Here is a 26,478-nt window from a genome sequence, read left to right on the forward strand (position 1 = left end):
CAAACCACCCCAAAACTTAGTGACTTAAAACAACAACCATTTTATTTGCTTACAATTCTGAGTTAGTGCGTGGGGCTAGGTTAACCACAGGTGGTTCTGCTGCTGGTCTCCACTGAGGTCACTCATGCAGCTTCAGTCATCTGGCAGCTAAAATTGGGGCTGATTGTTCTAGGGGTCTGAGCTGGGACAATTTTTCTCTGTTCTGTTGGTCTCAGCTCAGGTCTAGCTCAAGCCTTCTCACATAGTGGCACCATGTTCCAAGAGTGGAAGTTGCAAGGTTTCTTGAGGCCTATGCTGTGAAGCTCTCCAAACATCACTAATGCTATATTCAACTACAGTATTCAAAATAAGTTAAGGCCACCCAGATTCAAAGCGTGGGGGAAAAGATTCTATCTCTTGATAGAAAGAGCAGCAAAGTCAAATTACAAAGGGGCATAGCTACAGGGATGGGAGGAATTGTGGCCATCTTTGCAGACTACCACAACAAATGATTAAGAAACCTAAAGAGGAAGTCTTATAATAGTAAAGTTAGACAAACCTGGGTTGGAATCTCAACTCTACCCCTTACCGGCTGTGAGACCTTAAGAACATTGCTTAACTTTTCTGGGCCCTGATTTTCTCAAGGGTGTGATAATATTTTGCAAGGTTATTATGAGTATTAAAAGATAATGCACTTCAATTTTTTAGAATGTTTTGACCCATAGTAAATTCTATTGTTATTACTTTAGAACTTGCCATTCCTTTAAATCTCCATTTGCTTGTATTGCTCACTTATTACCTGAACCTGTGATAATCTCCTTCAAAGATAGGAATGCCAGCATAGCTTGCTGCTAATAAGTGGTGTCCCAGAGGCCCTCTGAAAGATAGCGAAAATTGAGAGTTTCTTCCTCTGTTTGCCAGCTTTGATATATTAAGACTCATTTGCTCATATTAGAAGTTGTCTGCCTGAAATATCAAACAAAAACCTAGGTTTTATATTTGGGTACATAAGCCTTGAGTTATCTCCCCACCTCCCTCTTCCAAAGTGGAAATGTGTGTGTTCATTGTAAAAAGGAACTGTCAGGATTTTTAAAAATTGCATTTACACCTCATAAACTAATTAATATTAAACTGTTTGGGATATAAGAATACTTGGGTTTTTAAGCTTTTAATGTCTTTTGTTTATAAGTTTCTGTTTTGTAGTGTTTAGGGAAGAAATCATTTAAAATTGGCATCACTTGCTAATAATATTAAATTCAGAGTTTATGTTTTGGCCACAGAGAATTTGTCATCATGTTGCTGATGTTAGATATCTTTTTTCCTCAGTGTCTTAAGGTGGAAAGTAAGATTATTGATTTGAGACTTTCTTCTTTTTTAATATAGACAGTTAAAGCTATAAATATCCATCTAAGCCTTGCTTTAGTTGCATCCCATGAATTTTGGTATGGTGTGTCTTCATTTTCATTCATTTCAAAATATTTTCTGATTTCCCTTTTGATTTCTTCTTTGACTTACTGGTTATTTAGCAGTATGTTGTTTAATTTCCCTGTATTTGTGAGTTAAATTTTTTTTCTGTTAGTAATTTCATTCCATTGTATGCAGAGACTATAATGTTTATGATTTCAATCCTTTTAAACTTATTGAGACTTGTTTTATGGTCTAGCATATGGTCTATCTTGGAGAATGTTCTGTAAGCATTTGAAAATAATTCTGCTGTTGTTGTACTGAGCATTCTGTGGATGTCTTTTAAGTCTAGTTGGTTTATAGTGTTATTCTTGTGTTATATATCCTTGTTTATCTGTGCATGTTACTTTTGGAAAAGCCCTAGGTTCCTTCCCTAGCAGCTTTCTGTTAGCCCAGTTGACTTCCTATTGGCAAAAGCATAAATATTCCAGCTTGATAGGTTTGCTAATGTATATTGTCTGGCTTCTTTTGTATTAAAGCCATAGAGAAAATTGCAAGAGAGGAAGAAAACCCAAGACATTCTCTGATTTTAAGGAACTTACAGTCTATCAAGTAGTGGCTTTCTCTGTTGAGGATACCTTTAACATGGATATACCACATAAGAAATTGTCACAGTAATCCAGGTAAGAGATGTTGGCAGCCTAACATAAGGATTTAGGAATGGATGGGAAGGTTTCAAGAAACATTAAAGAAATAAAATGAATGGGACATGATGACTGATTAGTTGAGGCAGGGAGCAGGTTTGAGGAAAAGTGAATAGTGAAGGATGATTCCCTATGCTTCTGTCAACAGGTAAGTCACTCAATCATTAACATAAGGAACGAAAGGTTTGGTAAGGTTGAGATGGTTTGAGACCCCAGTTGGACATGGATGACTGGTAACCAACTGGTTATGTGACCCTGGCACTCAGAAGAGAGGCTTGAACTTTTGGAAGTTGTCAGCATCTAGTTGGTAGTTGAAAGCTGAAAATAGATGAAGTCACTGAGGGAAATTTTGTAGAGAAGAGAATTGAGGAAGGAATTCTGAAGAGCCACATATATTCCAAGGATGGGCAGAGAAGGAGAAGCCTTCAACAGGGACACGTAAGGAGTGGCCTGTTAATTAGTGGAATACCTGGACAGTGTGCTGTTATAGAGCCCCAGAGGGACAGCATTTGCAGGAGTAACTGGTCAGCATTATTAAATGCTGTATAGAAAGAAAGGAGATAAGGACTGAGATGTGACTGTTGTATTTCATAAGAAGGTTGTTGATATACTTGTTAAGAATAGTTTCAAAATCGTGGTTGGAATAGAGAATAGAGACTAGAAGATAGAAGAAGAGAGGAACAGGGACAGGGATTGAGTGACTTTTTTTTTTTTTTGATTAAATAAGACAGGGTGGAGATAGAAATGTGGTGTGGTTTGTTTTGTTTTTAGTTTTTGGGGGTTTTTTTAGCTCCTCTGCAGAAAGGTTTAAACATGCTGGTGAGGAAAGAACTAGTAAATTGGGATACATTGAAGAAACAGAATATTAGGGCTGCCCCTTAAAACAGCAGTCCCCAACCTTTTTGGCACCAGGGACCGGTTTCGTGGAAGACAATTTTTCCACAAACCGGTGGTGGAGGGGGGGATGGGTTTGGGATGGTTCAAGCACCTTACATTTACTGTGCACTTTATTTCTATTATCATTACATTGTAATATGTAGTGAAATAATTTTACAACTCACCCTAATGCAGAATCAGTAGGAGCCCCGAGCTTGTTTTCACTTGCCACTCACTGATAGGGTTTTTTTTTAATTTTTTTTCTTTTTTTAAATTTATTTAGTTTTATTTTTTGGCTGCGTTGGGTCTTCGATGATGCATGTGGGCTTTCTCTAGTTGCGGTGAGCGGGGGCTACTCTTCATTGTGGTGTGTGGGCTTCTCATTGCGGTGGCTTCTCTTGTTGCGGAGCACAGGCCCTCGAGTGCCTGGGCTTCAGTAGTTGTGGCGCGTGGGCTCAGTAGTTGTGGCTCGCAGGCTCGGTAGTTGTGGCGCACTGGCTTACTTGTTCCGCGGGATGTGGGATCTTCCTGGACCAGGACTCGAACCCATGTCCCCTGCATTGGCAGGCAGATTCTTAACCACTGCTCCACCAGGGAAGTCCCTGATAGGGTTTTGATATGAATCTGCAAGCAGTTGATTTATTACGGTCTCTGTGCAGTCTAACTTCTCTGCTAATGATAATCTGTATTTGTAGCCGCTCCCCAGCGCTAGCATCACCGCCTCAGCTCCACCTCAGATCATCAGGCGTTAGATTCTCATAAGGAGGGTGCAACCTAGATCCCTCGCATGTGCAGTTCACAGTAGGGTTTGTGCTCCTATGAGAATCTAATGTTGCCGCTTATCTGACAGGAGGTGGAGCTCAGGTGGTAATGCAAGCAATGGGGAGCAGCTGTAAATACAGATGAAGCTTCGCTCGCTTGCTCGCCACTCACCTCCTGCTGTGTGGCCCAGTTCCTGACAGGCCACAGACCGGTACCAGTCTGTGGCCTGGGGGTTGGGGACCTCTGTCTTAAAATGTCTCAGTTTCACTGGATTTCTCAGGAGCTTTATAGATTAGTATTTAACAATCTGAAATATAAATTTATGAGACACAAGTTAAATTTTCTTTTCATTGTGACCATTTTCCCCTACATTCACGATTACTGAGGACTTGCCAATCAGATTTGTCATTGTGTTTCAAAATAACTTCTGGGGATAGGTGGAGCAAACTTCCTCTTTAAAAAGGAGCCGTTATTCTAGCAGGAGGATGGATTTCAAAACATGACCTGAGAAACTATTTAAAGTCTTGTTAAAATATTTGGCCTAGCCTTCAAATTTTATTCATGTATCTTTTGTACTGGGACTGAGTCATCTTTATGGTTTAGAAAAGAGCCTTAATTAAGTGGGCATCAGTTTTCTTTCTTTTTTTTTAGGATATTTAATTTTTAGAGTAAAATGAATTAATATATAGAAAGGGCTCAAAACAGTTCCTATGCATTGTTATTGGTGTTGGTTTTGTTATTGTTTTTTAGCAACTGTTATTATTAAGAAGAGATCAATTTTCACAAAGAAAACAATTTTCAGACACTTGCATTTAATTTGAAAGCAGTTGACATGATAATAGATCAACTAAAATGCTTAGCGTATTCCAAAATATGTCTGATTTTGGTTATTAGTTCTCATTATGTCCTTGATGTTTGGACTGCCACTAAATGGTGAGGACATATTTACATACAGTGTATGTAATATTCAGCAGAATATTAATGCAAAAACTGAAAAAATAACCTTTTGATGTTTTGCTATAACAGGTCACTTTCCCTGCCTACTGCCTCACAGTTCCTTTGAAGATGATGCTTTTGAGTCTGGCCTTTTCATTCTACTACCTCTTTAATAACTGATGTCCTATTCAGTGGAGTACGTTTTACACACAGTGTAGAACTTTGCTATGTAGAAGAGAAACCTGGAGCTTCAAACTATGTACACAAAGTTAGAAACTGTCCTTCACTTGCAGTGTTTCAACTTCAGATCAGTCATCTTCTCTGTGAATGGTTTTATCCTTCCTTACTGTTTCTTCTAAATTTGGCGTTAGGTTGGAGGTAGATGTGTTTCTTTTTGTTCCTCTGAACACTAGGAAGGTAAGCCACCTAAATTAGCCCTTTGTAGCTTTCTCAACCCTTCTTTATCAAGTTCTATTTTCCAGGTGTTTCCTCCTCTAAATCAGAAGCCCTTCTCTTTATACCTGTCCCAAGTATTTGTCAATATTTGTACTGACATTAGCGTATTAAGTTATTTATATCTAGGATGATGTGTACAATATAGGGTTACAATTCAATCCATTTATTTTGGGAAGAAGTATTTTTACAATCAAAATTGGGTCTTCACAGGGTATTATTGCTGGAAAAACCTTGAACCTCCAAAAATCACACACTGTTTCATCTGTAAATTAATTAATACTCTGCTGAGAATTATAACACTGAGTAGTATTATAATAAGCCTTCATTTATTTTTATTTTTGTTTTTATTTTCTTTAGCTTTATTTTTCAAGATAGTTAAAATTTTTCTCTTCTCTTATGTTTCCCTGCTTGTTGGTTGCTATGGAAATGTCCCAGAGAAATGGCAAATTAAGTTAAGGCCAGAGATAATAGTTAAACTCATCTCATGGGGTAGGATGGGGTAAAAGGAGATCCAAGATTTTCTTCTTACAGACAATAAGGTTTTGTTTGTTTGATGTAATATCTTACTCAGGGCAACTTACACTTTAAATTCACATAAGAACTGAGTTTTAGTCTCAGCTCAAAGATTTATTAGCTTTGGGAAAGTTATTTAATGCTGCTGAAGCTCAAAACGGGTATAAAATTGGTATAAAGATGCCTCAGAGGAGTGACTAGGCCAGAGTAGATACTTGATGAATTTCATTTTTCATATTTCTTTCTCTAAATCAGAGACACAAAATGAACCTTAATAGAGGAGATGGTAAGAATTTTTTAACAATTTTTAAAATGTCAGTTTGTAACATTTAAATGAAATCTTCAAAGCAGTATAATTTAGCTATTTAGTAGGGTTATTGCTGTGCTCATAGAACAATCTGAAAGGTGTCTTTATATTTTTTAATTATTACATTAAAAATTTGAAAACTAAGAGTTTATAAAAAGCCTTTAATGACTATTTAACAGTTTTATTAAAGTATAATTTACATACTGTAAAATTTACTTATTTTAAGTGCACAGTTCAATGATTTTTAGAAAATTTGCAGAATTGTGCAACCATCAACACAATTCAATTTTAGAACATTTCCATCACCCCTAAAAGCTCCCTTGCCTTAATGACTATTAACTTTCACCTGTAAGTGGCACAAATTACAGAATTTAAAAGTACCAGCTTGTGAGTTAGGCTGGACTGAGTTTGAATCATAGTCCTGCGACTTACTAGCTTTATGTCTTTGGGTAATTCTCTGTATTTTGGATTCTTTATCTTTAAAATGGAGATGATAATTACATTACAGTATTGCGGTGAACATTTACTTAATTAGATACAGTATATAGAGCACTGAAAGTGCTGGCACCTAGTTGGTGCTTAACAAATACTGGTTACTGGTGGTGATTTGTATTGTGGTTTAGATTTGTGGTAGACATTTAAATGAGAGAAGCACCTGAAAACACCTAGCATAAGGCCTGACACATGGTTTACTTTCAGAAACCCAAGCTCTGTTACGCATCGTGTCATCATAATTTTGTCTGTAGTAGCTCTTTGGGAATTGCTTTAATCACGCTTAAACCTTAAGACTCACAACATGTAGTTGTTTGTTATTTTGCAGAGGCATGGATTTGAATTGAGTAACTACAAGGCAGCTACAAGACTTAGAGTTTGATGTCTGCCAACTAGTCACTTAGCTGGTGGAATGAGTCACTGGTCTTATTGTTTACTGTTCGTCGAAATAATTTTCTTACTCTGATAAGATCTTATTTCTTTGTAAAAAAGAAATAAGCTCTGAAAAAAGTCTAATGATAATATTGATGATTAATTTTATTAATATAAAAGTATAGAGATTTTTCTTTTAAGTTTTAATCAGAACTTAGAAGTTGGGATGACTTAGTAAAATGTCAAATGTCAGATTCTGTATTGTAGCTCCTATCAATGACATGAAGAAGGCAAATAAAACAACCTTTTAAATGCTGTCTACGCACCCACCTACTGGTGTAAAAATGTGTATTTTATTGGGGAAGTTATATTTTTTTAATTTGGGCTTGCTTCAAGGTTGGACTGATTGCTATTTAATTTGTGTATATTCTGAATTATCTGTTATGAATTATCAACAGTAAGATCACTAATTGTTATTGTTGCCATTTACATAGGAGAGTAGGCCTTATGGTAAACTGATGGGAAAGTTAACCATTGCTCTCAACACTGAGCAGCAGAGTCACTCTTGGATTTTTTAAGACATAAAGAGGATTCATCGTTCATGCTCTGTTTCTGATTAGGAGGGTTCCAGTAGAAGTATTCCTAATGAGCTAGATTTGGGCTGACCCCTAACACATAACTATTTATCTGCAGACTTTGAGCACGTGTGCATTAATTAATAGAATTTTTTTTTTTTCTGACAAAACCTTGCTCTGAAGAAGTTTAAAGAATCTGAATGTTGGTATTTAGTAATTTTATCTCATATGTTTACTCTTGACTGAAAGAATGTTTATTACATCCACAAAGCCATATGTCCTGTGTGGTTTAGATATGTTTTGTGGTTGAACAACTGTCTTTGAGAAGCTTGGAGAATGTTTGGAAAGATGACTTTGGAGAAACATGTTTAAAGAATGAGGAAGTGGAAATTCTTCTTAGACCTAAAAACTACAATTGATGACACTTTGAGTCTTTAAAAAATCTTTGGTTTATGATTTTGATGATTGAAATAGAATCATCAAAGAGCGACTTACTGTTCTTAACCATCAACTTTCCTAGGCAAAATCAAACTTTTAAAATACTATTTTCCCCTTAGTCTCTCAAACCTATCCTTATGGTCAAACGAATGCTTCTATTTTTAGTGACGATATGGGTGCTGATTCTGAATGTTAACTCTATCAAGTTTGTTATATATCTCTAAGAACTATTTTACTGGAAAATGTAAGAGGTTAGCAACTATATACTTCATTTTACTAGGTTAATACAGATGGAAATGATACATAAAAGTAAAAAATTATATTAGTTCTTTGAAACATAAATTCTAGAAAAGTTATTAAAAGGGTTTTTAATGAATTTTAAAAAGAACAAATAAGTTTTGATGATTTGGCTATCCAAATTTGTAAAAGGTCAATTTTATAAGGAAAAATGTTTTGAATAGCCTTATAGTAATTTATCTTAGAGCCTAAATTGTGTTCTAAATGTGCTCTTATGTTCTTTTGTTTTCATTCTTTCAAATTTTTTGCATTTATATAACTAATTCGTGATTATATACATTTTGTAAGTTGCCCAACTGTGTAACTGCTGTTAAGTTTGTTAGGTATCTTTCCAGACCTTTTTCTTCTATCCATTTATATTCATTAATACCAAGACTAATACATAGGATTTTTTTCCCCAACACAAATGACATCATATTTATTGGTCTGAAAGTTTTGCTTTTACTTAACGTTTCTACATGCTTAACTAATTCTCTTTTTAATTATTCCATATGTTTTCATAGTATAGGCATACCCTGTGTTAGAAACAGTGAAACAGTGGTCATTTCCTGCCTCTTCAGTGCCTTCACATTACTCTTCACATTATGACCAAATACCATACTATGAGTTAAAAGATCCTGTAGTTTTTGGTTCCTTCTAATTCTTTAGTCTCATCTCATATCTTTCTCTCTTGCTCTCTGTTTATTTTTTGTTTTGTTTTTTTTTGTTTCTGGCTTCCCTGTTGCTTTGGTTTTTTTCAAGCTCCCCAATTGTATTATATTCTGTCTAGTCTCAGAACCTGTGGTTATGCTTTTCCTTTACCTAAAATCTACATACACATATTACGTATTATTCTTTCCATAACTTTTATTCAGCCTTCATCTTCAAATCTTAACATAAATATCACTTCTGCAGGGAAGCAATGCCCTACACACAACCTCACCCCCATTTGGTTAGATTATCTCAGTTATATGTGCTTATATCTCCCTGTCCCTTACCTGCATATCATTTACCATAACTTGCAGTCATGTTATTTAGTTGTATCATTATTGTTTGTATAACTAATGAAGGAAATAATGTTAGCACCATGCAGACTTGGAATGATTTGCTCACTGTTTTTTATCTCCAATACTGGGCATGTAATAAAGACCAATAAAAATTTTTTTGCAAGTAGCTAATGTTTAATTTTTACTGGGAATGGAAAAAAGGTTTCTGGGTATTATTTCTCAGAAGAACTGGTTTAATGAAGAAAGAGAAGAGTTGTAAATAGTAGCATTAAAATACTTTTTTTCCACTTAATATATGTTTGTAAATCAACCAATTTGGTAAAGAAACTAAAAGGAAAGTATAATGGCTTATCTGTGGAGGTGGGGTGGGAATGAGGACTAGAGAGGTGGGAGATAGCCCTGGGCGGGAGATATTTCACTGTAATTATTAAAATTCTTTTTGACCCACGTGATCATATATTACTTAACACTTTTTTTTAAGAGTCTGATGAGATTGTGGTGTAAATACAGAGAAAATATATGTTCTTATAAATTATTGCTTTTATTTTTTCTATATTCTTAAGTTTTCAACAGTTATTTTATTTCAATATGCCTGGATCAGTGATTCTTATCTTCCCTTTCCCTCCCTCTCCAAACGAAACACATCTTTAAGAATCTGATAAGTCATGGATCTTATTCCTAGAAGAATGAGCATGTTGTATATAAACAGCTTTATGTAGCATTTCCAAGGCTGATGGATACCTTAATCTGTGCCAGATATTGTTAACTGTAGTTGTAATATGCAAGGATATTTATTAAATCTTTCAGATATTCAGTGATGGCTTTATGTGCAACGTAATCCAGTGGGGGAGCAGGGGATACTGAAAGTAGGATTCAGGAAACTTGGTTTCTGATCTTGGCTCTGCCATTATTAAGCTGTATGACTTTGAGTGAAACCCTTTTACTTGTCTTTGGTATCCTCCATGTCAAGTTGGTATAGTGGAAAGTGCATAGACTTTAATGTCAAGTACTGGCCTGAAGTTGATGTGTTTTGACTTCGCCACTTAACTACCTGTATGACCGTGGACAAATTCTCTGAATGTTATTTTATTTCTCTGTGAGAAGAAGGAAAATGATTCCAACTTCTTTGGGTTTTAAAGATTAAATGAAAAGAGGTGTTTGAAAAAGTTTAATAACACTTATTACTGATAGAGATATACATAAATGTTAGTTACCTCATCTTGGAAAATTAGGCTAGAACTAGATTCCTCTAAGGTATCTTTTATCAATGATTTCTCTTAGGCTTCTATTTTAAATAGTTCCGTTATGACAGAATAATTTGGAAAATTTGTTATAACAGCACTGATTTGAAATCACGTGGGAGAGCAGTGAGGTATTTTAAGTCTGTAAAACTGATGTTGACCATATTTTCTGCCTGTTTTCTGTATTCTACTGTGCTGGATATGTAGTAAATCTCCAAATACTTGCTGCAATTCTAAGATTCATGAGACACTAATGTAGGTTAGACTTTCTTAACCTGGAGTCTTTAAATACCCAAGAGATCTATGAATAGATTTTCACAGGTCTGTGAACTCTTTGAAATGAAATGCAAAATTTTTACTGTGCCTAAATTGTAGTGAGAAACAAGCTGTAGCTTTCATAGTGAACAAGGCAGATTAGGTCTCTGTTCTCATGAAGTCTACATTCTAATATAAGATAGACATTGAGTAAACAAATAAAAATATAAGGAAGTATAACTTATAGATGGTAGAACTATTTTGTAGAGAATTTAAGTACAGTGATGGACTAGAGAGTGACTTAAGAGATTATTTTACCATTTTAAGTGGTCAGGGAGTTCTGAGGAGTTGACATTTTTGGCGACATCTAAATGATAAAGAGTGGCCTTCAATTCAAAGATTAGACAGAGAGTCTAGCTAGTACTAATATCCTAAGATAGGAACAAGCTTCACGTGAGTAGCTGAAGGATAGTGGAGTGATGGAGACAAGTGTTAGAAACTGAAGTTGGAGAGATAATTACAGGTCTTATCATTTAGGGCTTTGTAAACCAGAATATAATATCCAGATTTTATTCTCAATGTAATAGGAAGCCATTTCAAGATTTTCAACTGGAGAATGATGAGAAAAGGAAACTCAAGATAGAACCCTGATAACTCACTTCAGCATTTAGGAGTTTAAGAGATCAGAAACAATAAGCCAGTGAGTTGGCAAGGATGAGGGGAGTGTGGTTCATTGACACTTTCAAGAAGGAGGGACTAGTCATGTTTCATATCTTGTTGAGAAGACAAGATTAGAACAATGACCTAATCATTAGATTTGTCAACAGTGTTGTCTGCCGTGAGAACGAAATTACTGTGAAGTCAATAAATAGCTATTAGGGGACTTCCTTGGTGGTCCAGTGGTTAAGAATACACCTTCCAATGCAGGAGATGCAGGTTCAATCCCTGGTCGGGGAACTAAGATCCCAGATGCCACGGGGCAGTTAAGCCCACATACCACATCTTCTGAGCCCACGTGCCACAACTACTGAGCTTGCACACTCTGTAGCCCGTGTGCCACAACGAAAGATCCTGCATGCCACAACGAAGATCCCGCGTGCTGCAACTAAGATCCAACACAGCCAAATAAATAAATATTTTTTAAAAATAGCTATTAGCAGCTTTGTGACATTGGTCTTTTCCTTTTTAACTTACAAAAATTTTTTTAATTTTTTTATATTTCATTTTTGTGACATTGGTTTTTGAATGAACCTGCAAGTAATTCTTCCTTTTTTAACCTTTAATCTGTGGGTGGTGATATGGTTAAGAGTTTGGGTTTTGAGCCAGACTGTCTGGGTTAATATTGCATCTCTATTTGTTTTTAGCTTATTCAGCCTCACTAAACCTCCATTTCTCATGGAGTTGACAGTTGAACACGGGGGTTAGGGGTGCTGACCCTCCGCTCAGTTGAAAATCTGTGTATAATTTATAATTGGTTCTCCGTATATGCAGTTCCTCCTCATCTGTGGTTCCGCATCCAAGGATTCAGCTGACTGCAGATCATGTAGTACTGTAGTATTTACTATTGAAAAAAAAAAAATCCATGTATAAGTGGACCCTTGCTATTAAAACCCATGTTGTTCAGGGGTCGACTGTATCTGTAAAATGGGATAACAGTAGTTACCTACCTTTTATAATTTTGTTCTGTGTAAAGCAGTTAGCTGTATAAATAGTAAAAATTATAATGATTGTGCAATAAAACGTTTATATTTTGTGCTCTTTGGGGTTTCTGTAGTTTTATAGTGTTTAAGGAAATAAAGTTCTGTGTTTTAACTTTGTTTTATGATTAATTAACAAATGTTAAGTGCTCTACAAGACCATACTGGTAAAAAGGAAAGAACCATTAACTCAACTTAAGTAGAGATTAACTTAAGATCAGATTCTTTTTAGGCATTATTTTAAACTGCCATGCTAATCTATAGAAAAGTTTGTATGGATGATACTTTATCAACTTAATCAACTTCAGCAAACATTTCTGACTAATATCCAGTCCTCGTTCTGAATACTATGTCTTCCAAACACTTTTTTTCCTTTATTTTGGAGCATTCTACAACCCCATGTACAATTGTAATTGTAGCATTTGACTCTACAATTGAGTGATTACATACTGTATTTTCTTTTTTAGCACTCTGGATGATAGTCTCATTTTTATTAAGTAATAATTTAATATAAACATACTTGTAGCTACTCATTCTGTTTGCAGATGCATTTTATTTAAATTATTTATAATTAAAACATTATAGAAATCAAAATGTGGACAATTTCTTTATTCACTTTCTTATTATTGCAAGGGCGATTTGGACATATACTCAGATAACTTTAATTTTAGATCTTAAATGTGATTAACTTGGTAACTGTTTAGGTTCTTAAATTTTTTTTCCACTGTCCATTTATCTGATAGCACACTTCGCAGAAACCCAGACAAAGCTGAGGTTACTCAGAAGGCAGATACTATGAGTATGCTGTTTCACTATTTCCCTAACAATTCAGAGTCTGGCACACAGTAGTAATAGTGCTTAGTAAATATTTGTTGAATGAATGGATACAGTTTTTAGCATACCTAATAGAAATTGTTCTCTCAATAATGGGCTTGCATTTAAGGTTGAGTTACTTCAATAAAACATGAATTAAATGTAATGCTTGAAGAGTAAAATGGGTAGATAATTTACTTTTCTAATAATTACAGCTTAAATGACATTTTTGTTTCCATCTTTGTAAGCAGTCTCTGCTGAGCATGATCAAATTGTTAAGAACTTGTAACACTATGTTACTTTATTGTTCTGTGCACCAGTTCTCATTTTTAGACGCTACAGTTAAAGTACTGCAGGTATTGTTTAAGATGTGTGCTAGAAACTTCAGATTAGGTTTTGTATGTAAAGAAAATTTCTGTTAGATGCAGGTGATAAGTTTTGTGATTTGGTTTTTATCCCCTACCAAAAGGAGAGGGTAGACAGTGAAATTTGACTGTGTATGTGTTCTGGTTAACTGTATTGACCTATCATTTTTAAATTTGGGAATTTAAAAAATCTTTTGAAGGTAAATACTTTTAACTATGTTCTAACACAACATACTGTAGCAACAAGTATAAACCATAACAGAGGCTTAAAAGATCTTTACCAGTAAATAAAACTCTTAAAAATAAACCTTAAAAAGAACCCCACGGTCTCTTTTTATCTCATTACCCACACTGAATTTGATGATAAAGTATTTTAAGGTAGATTTTATTTTAGGCCAATTTTTTTAAGACTCTTTATTAGGATGTAACATACACCGAAATGCATATGCTGTAAGTGTAAAGCTTGATAAATTTTCACAGCTGAACATATTAACGTGTTCAGATCAGAATATTATTAGCTATCTTAAAAAGGCTAATTTTAAAATATAAAACAATCATAGACTTAGATAAACTTGAGAGACTTACATTTTGGATCTAACTTTATTACTAACTTGTCACCTTCAGCAAGTTATTTCCTCTTTTTGGGGTCTACTCCCCATCTCTAAAATGAGGGGATAAGACTAGATGTTTTATTATGGCTCTCACTTTGTAAAAATGCAAAGAGGTGGACTATGTTGATATAAATGTGGTATAAAATCTTATAGGTAGTAGGGTGAGAATGTACAGTTTAATTGAAAAGGAAGACGCTCATTTTTTTTTTCTTTGTTTTTCAGGTAATATTTCACACTATGTGCTGACTGTATTTACAGAAGATATTTAAAAAAAAAAAAGATAAACTTTTTTCAAAGATTTTGATTCCAGTGGAATCTTTGCTTTAGATTTTGTGTGTGTGTGAGTGAATTGTAACTCCAGAAACAATGCCTGTACAAGCTCCACAGTGGACGGATTTCCTCTCCTGCCCAATTTGCACTCAGACTTTCGACGAAACAATTCGAAAGCCCATCAGTTTGGGTTGTGGCCATACTGTCTGCAAGATGTGCCTGAACAAACTCCACCGCAAGGCTTGCCCGTTTGACCAGACCACTATCAATACAGACATTGAACTCCTCCCAGTAAACTCAGCATTGCTGCAGCTAGTGGGTGCTCAGGTAAGTTGAGTAACTTGTTATCCTTTTAAATTTCTGTATGTGTGTTTTTTCCTCCCGAGGGAAACTTGTTAAGATCTGGTAATATAGCATTCTTTTTTTTTTTTTTTTAACATCTTTATTGGAGTATAATTGCTTTACAGTGGTATGTTAGTTTCTGCTTTATAACAAAGTGAATCAGCTATACATATACATATATCAACATATCTCTTCCCTCTTGCATCTCCCTCCCTCCCACCCTCCCTATCCGCCCCCCCAGGTGGTCACAAAACACCAAGCTGATCTCCCTGTGCTATGCGGCTGCTTCCCACTAGCTATTGGTTTTACATTTGGTAGTGTATATATGTCCATGCCACTCTCTCACTTTGTCCCAGCTTACCCTTCCCCCTCCCCCTCAAGTCCATTCTCTAGTAGGTCTGCGTCTTTGTTCCTGTCCTGCCCCTAGGTTCTTCATGATAATTTTTTTTTAAACCACTGTACACTCTAAGATTTATTGATTGATTGATTGATTGCTATGTTGGGTCTTCGTTTCTGTGCGAGGGCTTTCTCTAGTTGCGGCAAGCGGGGGCCCCTCTTCATTGCGGTGCGCGGGCCTCTCACTATCGCGGCCTTTCTTGTTGCGGAGCACAGGCTCCAGACGCGCAGGCTCAGTAGTCGTGGCGCACGGGCTTAGTTGCTCCGCGGCATGTGGGATCTTCCCAGACCAGGGCTCGAACCCGTGTCCCCTGCATTAGCAGGCAGACTCAACCACTGCACCACCAGGGAAGCCCCCATGACAATTTAAAAAAAAATTTTTTGGGGCTTCCCTGGTGGCGCAGTGGTTGGGAATCTGCCTGCCAATGCAGGGGACACGGGTTCGAGCCCTGGTCTGGGAAGATCCCACATGCCGCGGAGCAACTAGGCCCGTGTGCCACGACTACTGAGCCTGCACGTCTGGAGCCTGTGCTCCGCAACGGGAGAGGCCGCGATGGTGAGAGGCCCGCGCACCGCGATGAAGAGTGGCCCCGCTTGCCGCAACTGGAGAAAGCCCTCGCACAGAAACGAAGACCCAACACAGCAATAAATAAATAAATAAATAAAAATAAAAATAAAAAAAAAATTTTTTTACATTCCATATATATGTGTTAGCATACGGTATTTGTTTTTCTCTTTCTGACTTACTTCACTCTGTATGACAGACTCTAGGTCCATCCACCTCACTACAGATAACTCAATTTTGTTTCTTTTTATGGCTGAGTGATATTGCGTTGTATATATGTGCCACATCTTCTTTATCCATTCATCTGTCGAAGGACACTTAGGTTGGTTCTATGTCCTGGCTATTGTAAATAGCGCTGCAGTGAACATTGTGGTACATGACTCTTTTTGAATTATGGTTTTCTCAGGGTATATGCCCAGTAGTGGAATTGCTAAGTCGTATGGTAGTTCTATTTTTAGTTTTTTAAGGAACTTCCATACTGTTCTCCATAGTGGCTATATCAATTTACATTCCCACCAACACTGCAAGAGGGTTCCCTTTTCTCCACACCCTCTCCAGCATTTACTGTTTGTAGATTTTTTGATCATGGCCATTCTGACTGGTCTGAGATGATATCTCATGGTAGTTTTGATTTACATTTCTCTAATGATTACTGATGTTGAGCATTCTTTCATGTGTTTGTTGGCAATCTGTATGTCTTCTTTGGAGAAATGTCTACTTAGGTCTTCTGTCCATTTTTAGATTGGGTTGTTTGTTTTTTTGATATTGAGCTTCATGAGCTGCTTGTAAGTTTTGGAGATTAATCCTTTGTCAGTTGCTTCATTTGCAAATATTTTCTCCCATTCTGAGGGTTGTTTGTTTGTCTTGTTTATGGTTTCCTTTGCTGTGCAAAAGCTTTGAAGTTTCATTATGTCCCATTTGTTTATTTTTGTTTTTATTTCCATTTCTCTAGGAGCTGGGTCAAAAAGGATCTTGCTGTGATTTATGTCATAGAGTGTTCTGCCTATGTTTTCCTCTAAGAGTTTTATAGTGTCTGGCCTTACATTTAGGTCTTTAATCCATTTTGAGTTTATTTTCGTGTATGGTGTTACGGAGTGTTCTAATTTCATTCTTTCACATGTAGCTGTCCAGTTTTCCCAGCACCACTTATTGAAGAGGCTGTCTTTTCTCCATTGTATATTCTTGCCTCCTTTATCAAAAGTAAGGTGACCATAGGTGCGTGGGTTTATATCTGGGCTTTCTATCCTTTTCCATTGATCTATATTTCTGTTTTTGTGCCGGTACCATACTGTCTTGATTACTGTAGCTTTGTAGTATAGTCTGATGTCAGGGAGTCTGATTTCTCCAGCTCCGTTTTTCTTTATCAAGGTTGCTTTGGCTATTCGGGGTCTTTTGTTTTTCCATACAAATTGTGAAATTTTTTGTTCTAGTTCTGTGAAAAATGCCTGTGGTAGTTTGATAGGGATTGCATTGAATCTGTAGATTGCTTTGGGTAGTAGAGTCATTTTCACAATGCTGATTCTTCCAATCCAAGAACATGGTATATCTCTCCATCTGTTGGTGTCATCTTTAATTTTTTTCATCATTGTCTTATAGTTTTCTGCATACTGGTCTTTTGTCTTCTTAGGTAGGTTTATTCTTAGGTATTTTATTCTTTTTGTTGCAATGGTAAATGGGAGTGTTTCCTTAATTTCTCTTTCAGATTTTTCATCATTAGTGTATAGGAATGCAAGAGATTTCTGTGCATTAATTTTGTATCCTGGTACTTTACCAAATTCATTGATTAGCTCTAGTAGTTTTCTGGTAGCATCTTTAGGATTCTCTATGTATTATCATGTCGTCTGCAAACAGTGACAGTTTTACTTCTTCTTTTCTGATTTGAATTCCGTTTATTTCTTTTTCTTCTCTGATTGCTGTGGCTAAAACTTCCAAAACAATGTTGATTAATAGTGGTGAGAGTGGGCAACCTTGTCTTGTTCCTGATCTTGGTGGAAATGGTTTCAGTTTTTCACCATTGAGGACGATGTTGGCTGTGGGTTTGTCATATATGGCCTTTATTATGTTGAGGTAAGTTCCTTCTATGCTTACTTTCTGGAGGGTTTTTATCATAAATGGGTGTTGAATTTTGTCAAGCTTTTTCTGCATCTATTGAGATGGTCATATGGTTTTTCTTCAGTTTGTTAATATGGTGTATCAAATTGATTGATTTGCATATATTGAAGAATCCTTGCATTCCTGGGATAAACCCCACTTGATCATGGTGTATGATCCTTTTAATGTGCTGTTGGATTATGTTTGCTAGTATTTTGTTGAGGATTATTGCATCTATGTTCATCCATGCTGTTGGCCTGTAGTTTTCTTTCTTTGTGACATCTTTGTCTGGTTTTGGTGTCAGGGTGATGGTGGCCTCTTAGAATGAGTTTGGGAGTGTTCCTCCCTCTGCTATATTTTGGAAGAGTTTGAGAAGGATAGGTGTTAGCTCTTCTCTAAATGTTTGATAGAATTCGCCTGTGAAGCCATCTGGTCCTGGGCTTTTGTTTGTTGGAAGATTTTTAATCACAGTTTCAATTTCAGTTCTTGTGATTGGTCTGTTTATGTTTTCTATTTCTTCCTGGTTCAGTCTCGGGAGGTTGTGCTTTTCTAAGAATTTGTCCATTTCTTCCAGGTTGTCCATTTTATTGACATAGAGTTGCTTCTAGAAATCTCTCATGATCGTTTGTATTTCTTCAGTGTCAGTTGTTACTTCTCCTTTTTCATTTCAAATTCTATTGATTTGAGTGTTCTTTTTTTCCTTGATGGGTCTGGCTAATGGTTTATCAATTTTGTTTATCTTCTCAAAGAACCAGCGTTTAGTTTTATTGATCTTTGCTCTTGTTTCTTTCATTCCTTTTTCATTTATTTCTGATGTGATCTTTATGATTTCTTTCCTTTTGCTAACTTTTGGGGTTTTTTGTTCTTCTTTCTCTAATTGCTTTAGGTATAAGATTAGGTTGTTTTATTTGAGATGTTTCTTGTTTCTTAAAGCAGGATTGTATTGCTATAAATTTCCCTCTTAGAGCTGCTTTTGCTGCCTCCCATAGGTTTTGGGTGGTCGTGTTTTCATTGTCATTTGTTTCTAGGTATTTTTTGAATTCCTCTTTGATTTCTTCAGTGATCTCTTGGTTATTAAGTAGTGTATTGTTTAGCCTCCATGTGTTTTTATTTTTTACAGATTTTTTTTCCTGTAATTGATATTTAGTCTCATAGCGTTGTGGTCGGAAAAGATACTTGATACGATTTCAATTTTCTTAAATTTACCAAGGCTTGATTTGTGACCCAAGATATGATCTATCCTGCAGAATGTTCCATGAGCACTTGAGAAGAACATGTATTCTGTTGATTTTGGATCGAATGTCCTATACATACCAATTAAGTCCATGTTGTTTAATGTCTCATTTAACGCTGTGTTTCCTTATTTATTTTCATTTTGGATGATCTGTCCATTGCTGAAAGAGGGGTGTTAAAGTCCCCTACTATGATTGTGTTGCTGTCTATTTCCCCTTTTATGGCTGTTAGTATTTGCCTTACGTATTGAGGTGCTCCTATGTTGGGTGCATAAATATTTACAATTGTTATATCTTCTTCTTGGATCGATCCCTTGATCATTATATGGTGTCCTTCTTTGTCTCTTGTAATAGTCTTTATTTTAAAGTCTATTTTTTCTGATATGAGAATTGCTACTCCAGCTTTCTTTTGATTTCCATTTGCATGGAATATCTTTTTCCATCCCCTCACTTTCAGTCTGTATGTGTTCCTAGGTCTGAAGTGGGTCTCTTGTAGACAGCATATATACGGGTCTTGTTTTTGTATCCATTCAGCCAGTCTATGTGTTTTGGTTGGAGCATTTAATCTATTTACATTGAAGGTAATTATCAATATGGGTGTTTCTATTACCATTTTCTTAATTGTTTTGGGTTTGTTTTTGTGGGTCTTTTCCTTCTCTTGTGTTTCCTACCTAGAGAAGTTCCTTTAGCATTTGTTGGAAAGCTGGTTTGTTGTTGCTGAATTCTCTTAGCTTTTGCTTGTCTGTAAAGGTTTTAGTTTCTCCATCGAATCTGAATGAGGACCTTGCTGGGTAGAGTAATCTTGGTTGTAGGTTTTTCCCTTTCATCACTTTAAATATGTCCTGCCACTCCCTCTGGCTTGCAGAGTTTCTGCTGAAATATTAGCTTTAACTTTATCGGGATTCCATTGTATGTTATTTGTTGTTTTTCCCTTCCTGCTTTTAATATTTTTTCTTTGTATTTAATCTTTGGTAGTTTGATTAATATGTGTCTTGGCGTGTTTCTCCTTGGATTTATCCTGTATGAGACTCTCTGCGCCTCCTGGACTTGATTAACTATTTCCTTTCCCATATTAGGGAAGTTTTCAACTCTAATCTCCTCACATATTTTCTCAGTCCTTTTCTTTTTCTCTTCTTCTTCTGGGACCCCTAGAATTCGAATGTTGGTGCCTTTAATGTTGTCCCTGAGGTCTCTGAGACTGTCCTCAATTCTTTTCATTCTTTTTTCTTTATTGTGCTCTGCAGTAGTTATTTCTACTGTTTTCTCTTCCAGATCAGTTATCTGTTCTTCTGCCTCAGTTATTCTTTTGAATCCTTGTAGAGAATTTTTAATTTCATTTGTTGTGTTGTTCATCATTGTTTGTTTGCTTCTTAGTTCTTCTAGGCCCTTGTCAGACGTTTCTTGTATTTTTTACATTCTATTTCCATGATTTTGGATCATCTTTATTATCATTATTCTGAATTCTTTTTCTGATAGACTGCCTATTTCCTCTTCATTTGTTTGGTCTGGTCGGTTTTTACCTTGCTCCTTCATCTGCTATGTGTTTCTCTGTCTTCTCATTTTGCTTAACTTACTGTGTTTGGGGTCTCCTTTTCACAGGCTGCAGTTTCGTAGTTCCCGTTGTTTTTGGTGTCTGCCCCCAGTGGCTAAGGTTGGTTCAGTGGGTTGTGTAGACTTCCTAGTGGAGGGGACTAGTGCCTGTGTTCTGGTGGATGAGCCTGGATCTTGTCTTTCTGGTGGGCAGGTCCATGTCTGGTGGTGTGTTTTGGGGTGTCTGTGGCCTTATTATGATTTTAAGCAGCCTCTGTTCTAATGGATGGGGCTGTGTTCCTGTCTTGCTAGTTGTTTGGCATAGGGTGTCCAGCACTGTAGGTTGCTGGTTGTTGAGTGGGGCTGGGTCTTGGTGTTGAGATGGAGATCTCTGGGGGGTTTTTGCCATTTGATATTACGTGGAGCTGGGAGGTTTCTGGTGGACCAATGTCCTAAACTCGTCTCTCCCACCTCAGAGGTACAGGCCTGTTGCCCGGCCGGAGCACCAAGACCCTGTCATCGACACGGCTCAGAATAAAAGGGAGAAAGAAAGGGAGGGAGGAAAAAATAGTTATTAAAATAGAAAACAGAAAGTAATTATTAAAAATAAAAAATTTTTGTAAAGTAATAAAAAAAAAAGAGAGAGCAACCAAACCCAAAATAAATCCACCAGTGATAACAAGCACTAAAAACTATACTTAAAAAAAAAAAAAAATGGAGAGACAGAACCCTAGGACAAATGGTAAAAGCAAAGCTATACATACAAAATCATACACAGAAGCATACACATACACATTCACAAAAAGAGAAAAAGGGAAAAATATATATATATTGTTGCTCCCAAAGTCTGCTGCCTCAAGGTGGTATGGTTCGTTGTTTATTCAGGTATTCCACAGAGGCAGGGTACATCAAGTTGATTGTGGAGATTTAATCCGCTGCTCCTGAGGATGCTGGGAGAGATTTCCCTTTCTCTTCTTTGTTCTCACAGCTCCTGGGATTCAGCTTTGGATGTGGCCCCACCTCTGCGTGTAGGTCGCCTGAAGGCATCTGATTCCCGCCCAGACAGGACGGGGTTAAAGTAGCAGCTGATTAGGGGGCTCTGGCTCACTGGGGGGGTAGGGTTACGGATTGCGGGGTGAGCCTCTGGTGACAGAGGCTGGCATGACGTTGCACTAGCCTGAGGCGTGCCATGTGGTCTCCTGGGGAAGTTGTCCCTGGATCACAGGACCCTGGCAGTGGCGGGCTGCACAGGCTCCCGGGAGGGGAGGTGTGAATAGTGACTTGTGCTTGCACACAGGCTTCTTGGTGGCTGTAGCAGCAGCCTTAGCATCTCATGCCCGTCTCTGGGGTCCGCGCTGATGGCCGTGGCTCGCGCCCATCTCTGGAACTCCTTTAGGCAGCACTCTTAATCCCCTCTCCTCACGCACCAGGAAACAAAGAATCAAGAAAAAGTCTCTTGCCTCTTCAGCAGCTCCAGACCTTTTCCCAGACACACTCCCGGCTAGCTGTGGTGCCCTAGCGCCCTTCAGGCTGTGTTCACGCAGCCAACCCCAGTCCTCTCCCTGGGATCTGCCCTCCGATGCCGGAGCCTCAGCTCCCAGCCCCTGCCCATCCCAGCGGGTGAGCAGACAAACCTCTCAGGCTGGTGAGTGCTGGTTGGCACCGATCCTCTGTGTGGGGATCTCTCCACTTTGCCCTCCGAACCCCTGTTGCTGCACTCTCCTCCATGGCTCCGAAGCTCCCCCCTCCGCCTCCCGCAGTCTCTGCCCGCGAAGGGGCTTCCTAGTGTGTGGAAACCTTTCCTCCTTCACAGCTCTCTCCCACTGGTGCAGGTCCCGTCCCTATTCTTTTGTCTCTGTTTTTTCTTTTTTCTTTTGCCCTACCGGGGTACGTGGGGAGTTCCTTGCCTTTTGAGAGGTCTGAGTTCTTCTGCCATTGTTCAGTAGGTGTTCTGTAGGGGTTGTTCCACAATAGATGTATTTCTGATGTATTTGTGGGGAGGAAGGTGATCTCCATGTCTTACTCTTCTGCCATCTTGAAGCTCCTCCTGCCTTCTATTTAAGTAGATAAAATTTTGTTCAGTACTGTGCAGATCCTTTATTTCAGTACGTTAAGGAGATTTATTATGGTGGTGCAGTGTTTCTCAGTCACTGTACAGTAACATTCATTCGGTCTGGTGGTCAGACTTTCTCAACAGCCTTAGCTATCAGATCACTAGAGAAACCTAAGAGGTAAGTCACAAGAACTTCTTAATATTGAAGAAAATATTATTCACAAAATAATTGCATTTTACTTAATAGGAAAAGTGAAGCTGCTTCAGACTATTTTACTTAGTAGACACTAACTAAAATGAAAGATCAAGAAAGTGACGAAAACTATAGAACACAGCCTTTGGGAACCATTTGTCTAGAGTAGGAGCAAATACCCCTAGGTACCTAAATATGAAAGTTACTCTAGTAATTCTGAAGGTAATACTCTGAAAGTTTTGTGTCAGTATTCTCAAGGTAGAGATCAGTAGTATCTTCAGAAGGTTTCACAAAGCCAAGGGAAGCAGGCTTTTCAGAGTTAGGTATGATTCACTTAAACAACCCCTCACTGTTAATTTGCATAGTGTGAGTCTAAAGTATCATATGTTTACCATAAATCATTTTCCAAATAAATATACTGGAACTTTGGACATTAATATTTATATTAATATTAGCACCACTAATATTTGCTAAATCAGTCTTCCTGTAAGTTGATAAAAAGTAGGGAAGGTTGATATTATGTATGTAGGAGATAAAGAGAGCAGTTTTCGAACAGCTTATTCCAAAGGAAAACTTACTGGGACTTCCCTGGCGGTACCGTGGTTGGGACTCCGTGCTTCTACTGCCGGGGGCATGGGTTCAGTCCCTGGTTGGGGAACTAGGATCCTGCATGCCACATGGTGCAGCCAAAAAAAAAGGAAAACTTACTTTATTTACAAATCTATCTTGATGATGTCACCAACACTACAAAATATTAATATGTGTCAGAGGGAAATTGCATTCGATTGTTTTTCTTCTCTTCCTATACTTAATTTTTCATTTCATAATCATTTCTCTTTTTGTTTTGAAAATTCCATTATGACATTTTGGAAATGTTTTAAAAATAGACTTATCGGGGATAACTATTTTATTAATATAATATTTTAATAACAAATAACCAAGACTTACTTTTTTTCATAAAGTTGTCTAAGGATGAACTAATTCTTTTTCTACAAAATGAGTAAGACCTTGTCATGTCTTAACTGTAACAACTAATGTTTATGAAATTCGAGGATAGGACATTTTAATCCATAATAGCCATTATTTTAACCCCACAGATTTCCATTAAAAAACTGTTAGAAGTAATAAATGAATTAAGCAAAGTTGCAGGATACAAAGTTAACATGCAAAAATCGGTTTCATTTCTGTACACTAACAGTGAACAATCCAAAAGAAAATTAAGAAAATAATTTCACTTACAGTAGCATCAAAAAGAATAAAATACTTAGGAATAAATTTAGCAAAGGAGGTGAAAGACTTGTACATTGAAAATAAAACATTGCTTAAAGAAATTAAAGAAGACATAAATAAATGTAACGACATCACCTGTTCACACACTTAATATTATTAACATGACAGTACTACCCAAAGCAATCAACAGATTCAGTGCAAGCTTTTTCAAAATCCCAATGATGTTTTTTGAAGAAATAGAAAAACCCATCCTAAAATTTATATGGACTCACAAGGGACCCTAAATAGCCAAAACAGTCTTAAAAGAAGAACAAATTTGAAGGAATCACACTTCCTGATTTTGAAACTGCAAAACTCTAGTGATCAAGACAGTGTGGTGCTGGCATAAAGATTGGCATTTAGATCAGTGGAATAGAATAGAGAGTCCAGAAATAAACCCACATATATGGTCAAATGACTTTTTACAAGATTGCCGAAACCATTCAATGGGGAAAGGACAGTCTTTCCAACTAATGGTGCCGAGCAAACTGGATATCCAAATGCAAAAGAATGAATTTGGACCACTACCTCACACCATATACAAAAATCAAAATAGATCAAAGGCTAAAAGTAAGAGCTACAACTGCAAAACTCTTAAAAGAAAATATTTGCATAAATCTTTGTGACCTTGGAGTAGGCAGTGGTTTTTTAATTTATTTTATTTTATTTATTTATTTGGTTGTGCCAGGTCTTAGTTGTGGCAGGCGGGTTCCTTTAGTTGCAGCTCGCTGGCTCCTTTGTTGCAGCACACAGGCCTCCTTAGTTGTGGCATGCATGTAGGATCTAGTTCCCTGGCCAGGGATCGAACCCGGGACCCCTACATTGGGAGCATGGAGTCTTAACCACTGTGCCACCAGGGAAGTCCCTAGGCAGTATTTTTTTAGCTATGACACCAGAAGCACAAGGAACAAAAGATAAATCAAACTAAATCAAAATTTAAAACTTAGTGCTTCAGGGAATTCCCTGGCAGTCCATTGGTTGGGACTCCGCGCTTTCATTGCTGAGGGCCTGGGTTCAATTTCTGGTCGGGGAACTAAGATCCCACAAGCCACGTGGTGTAGCCAAAACAAAACAAAAAACTTAGTGCTTCAAAAGACACTGTCAAGAGAGTGAGAGAACAACCCACAGAATGGGAGAAAATAATTGTAAATCATATACCTGTAAGAAACTTGTATCTAAGAACGCTTACAACTCAATTATAAAAAGAACATGATTTTTAAATGGGCAAAGATCTGGACACTTCACCAAAGAAGATATGCAGGTGGCAAATGAGCAAATAAAAGCTTGCTCAGCATTGTTTGTCATTAAAGATTTGCAAATTACAACAACAATCAGAAGTACAAACTACTATGTGTAAAATAAGTAAGCTACAAGGATATATTGTACAACAAGGGGAATATAGCCAACGTTTTATAGTAACTATAAATAGAATATAATTTTTAAAAATTGTGAAAACAACAGCAACAGTGAGCTATCATCACACATAAATTAGAATAGCTAAAATTCAAAACATTGACAGCACGAAATACTGGTGAGGATGTGAAGCAAGAGAGACTCATTTATTGCTGGTGGGAATGCAAAATGGTACAGCTACTTGGGAAGTTATTATATGATTCTGTTTATAGGAAATGTCCAAAATAGGCAAATCCGTAGAGACAGAAAATAGATTAGTTTTTTCCTATGGCTGGAGGGGGTTTGGGAGGAAATATGGCAGGGGTGACTATGGGGTTCTTTTTGGGGGGCCATGAAAATGTTCTAAAATTGTGATGGTTGTATAACTGAGAATATACTTAAAGTCATTGAATTATATACCTTAAATGGGTCAATTATGTGATATGCAAGTTATATCTCAATAAAGCTGTTACAGAAACAAAACAAAAATTTAAAAGTGCAGTAATTTTGTGTGTATGTATATAAAAGATCTTTTGAAAGAATTCAGTAAATTTAATGGGAGTTTTGATGTCACTGGTGTTAGAGTAGGAGTGCATAAAACATACTGAATAAAACATTTGATTATAATTAATTAGTGAGCACTCAAACACACTTTTTTTTTTTTTTTTTTTTTAACTTCTAGGTTCCTGAACAGCAGCCCATTACTTTGTGTAGTGGGGTTGAAGATACAAAGCATTATGAGGAAGCCAAGAAGTGTGTAGAAGAATTAGCACTGTACCTGAAACCACTCAGCAGTGCTAGAGGTAAATCAGATGAAATTATCCATGCTGAGCACGTGTTCATTAAAGATGCTTTTGTCACCATAAAAATTGTGAGCTATAAGTGAATGTTAATGAAATTCATTTATTTATTGTAAGCCAAACCCACTGGTGCTAAATAATATCATTACAAACCACATCAAATAAAGTAGTGAGTTTAAAGTTTATGTACTATTTATTGGAAACATTTTTTGAATGAGTTGCAAAAGTAAGTATAAACACACTAGTGGTTTCAGAAGGGCTCTCTA

General features: G+C 36.9%; 1 protein-coding gene across 4 annotated transcripts in view; it reads left to right on the forward strand.

Annotated features, from left to right (window-relative positions):
* RC3H1 (ring finger and CCCH-type domains 1) overlaps positions 1 to 26,478 on the forward strand; it is a 98,390-nt gene that overhangs the window by 23,011 nt on the left and 48,901 nt on the right. For 3 of the 4 annotated variants that reach the window (XM_082437188.1, XM_082437189.1, XM_082437186.1), the window contains exons 2-3: positions 14,302 to 14,676; positions 26,095 to 26,215. In XM_082437188.1, the coding sequence (XP_082293314.1) occupies positions 14,446 to 14,676; positions 26,095 to 26,215 (352 nt within the window). In that variant the 5' untranslated portion in view covers positions 14,302 to 14,445. Of the gene's footprint in view, positions 1 to 1,922; positions 2,067 to 14,301; positions 14,677 to 26,094; positions 26,216 to 26,478 lie in introns of all 4 variants that reach the window. The other variant, XM_082437187.1, reaches the window with a different exon arrangement.

Source organism: Balaenoptera physalus (assembly GCF_965194825.1).
Source record: "Balaenoptera physalus genome assembly, chromosome: 1".
In the NCBI taxonomy this organism is placed as follows: domain Eukaryota; kingdom Metazoa; phylum Chordata; class Mammalia; order Artiodactyla; family Balaenopteridae; genus Balaenoptera; species Balaenoptera physalus.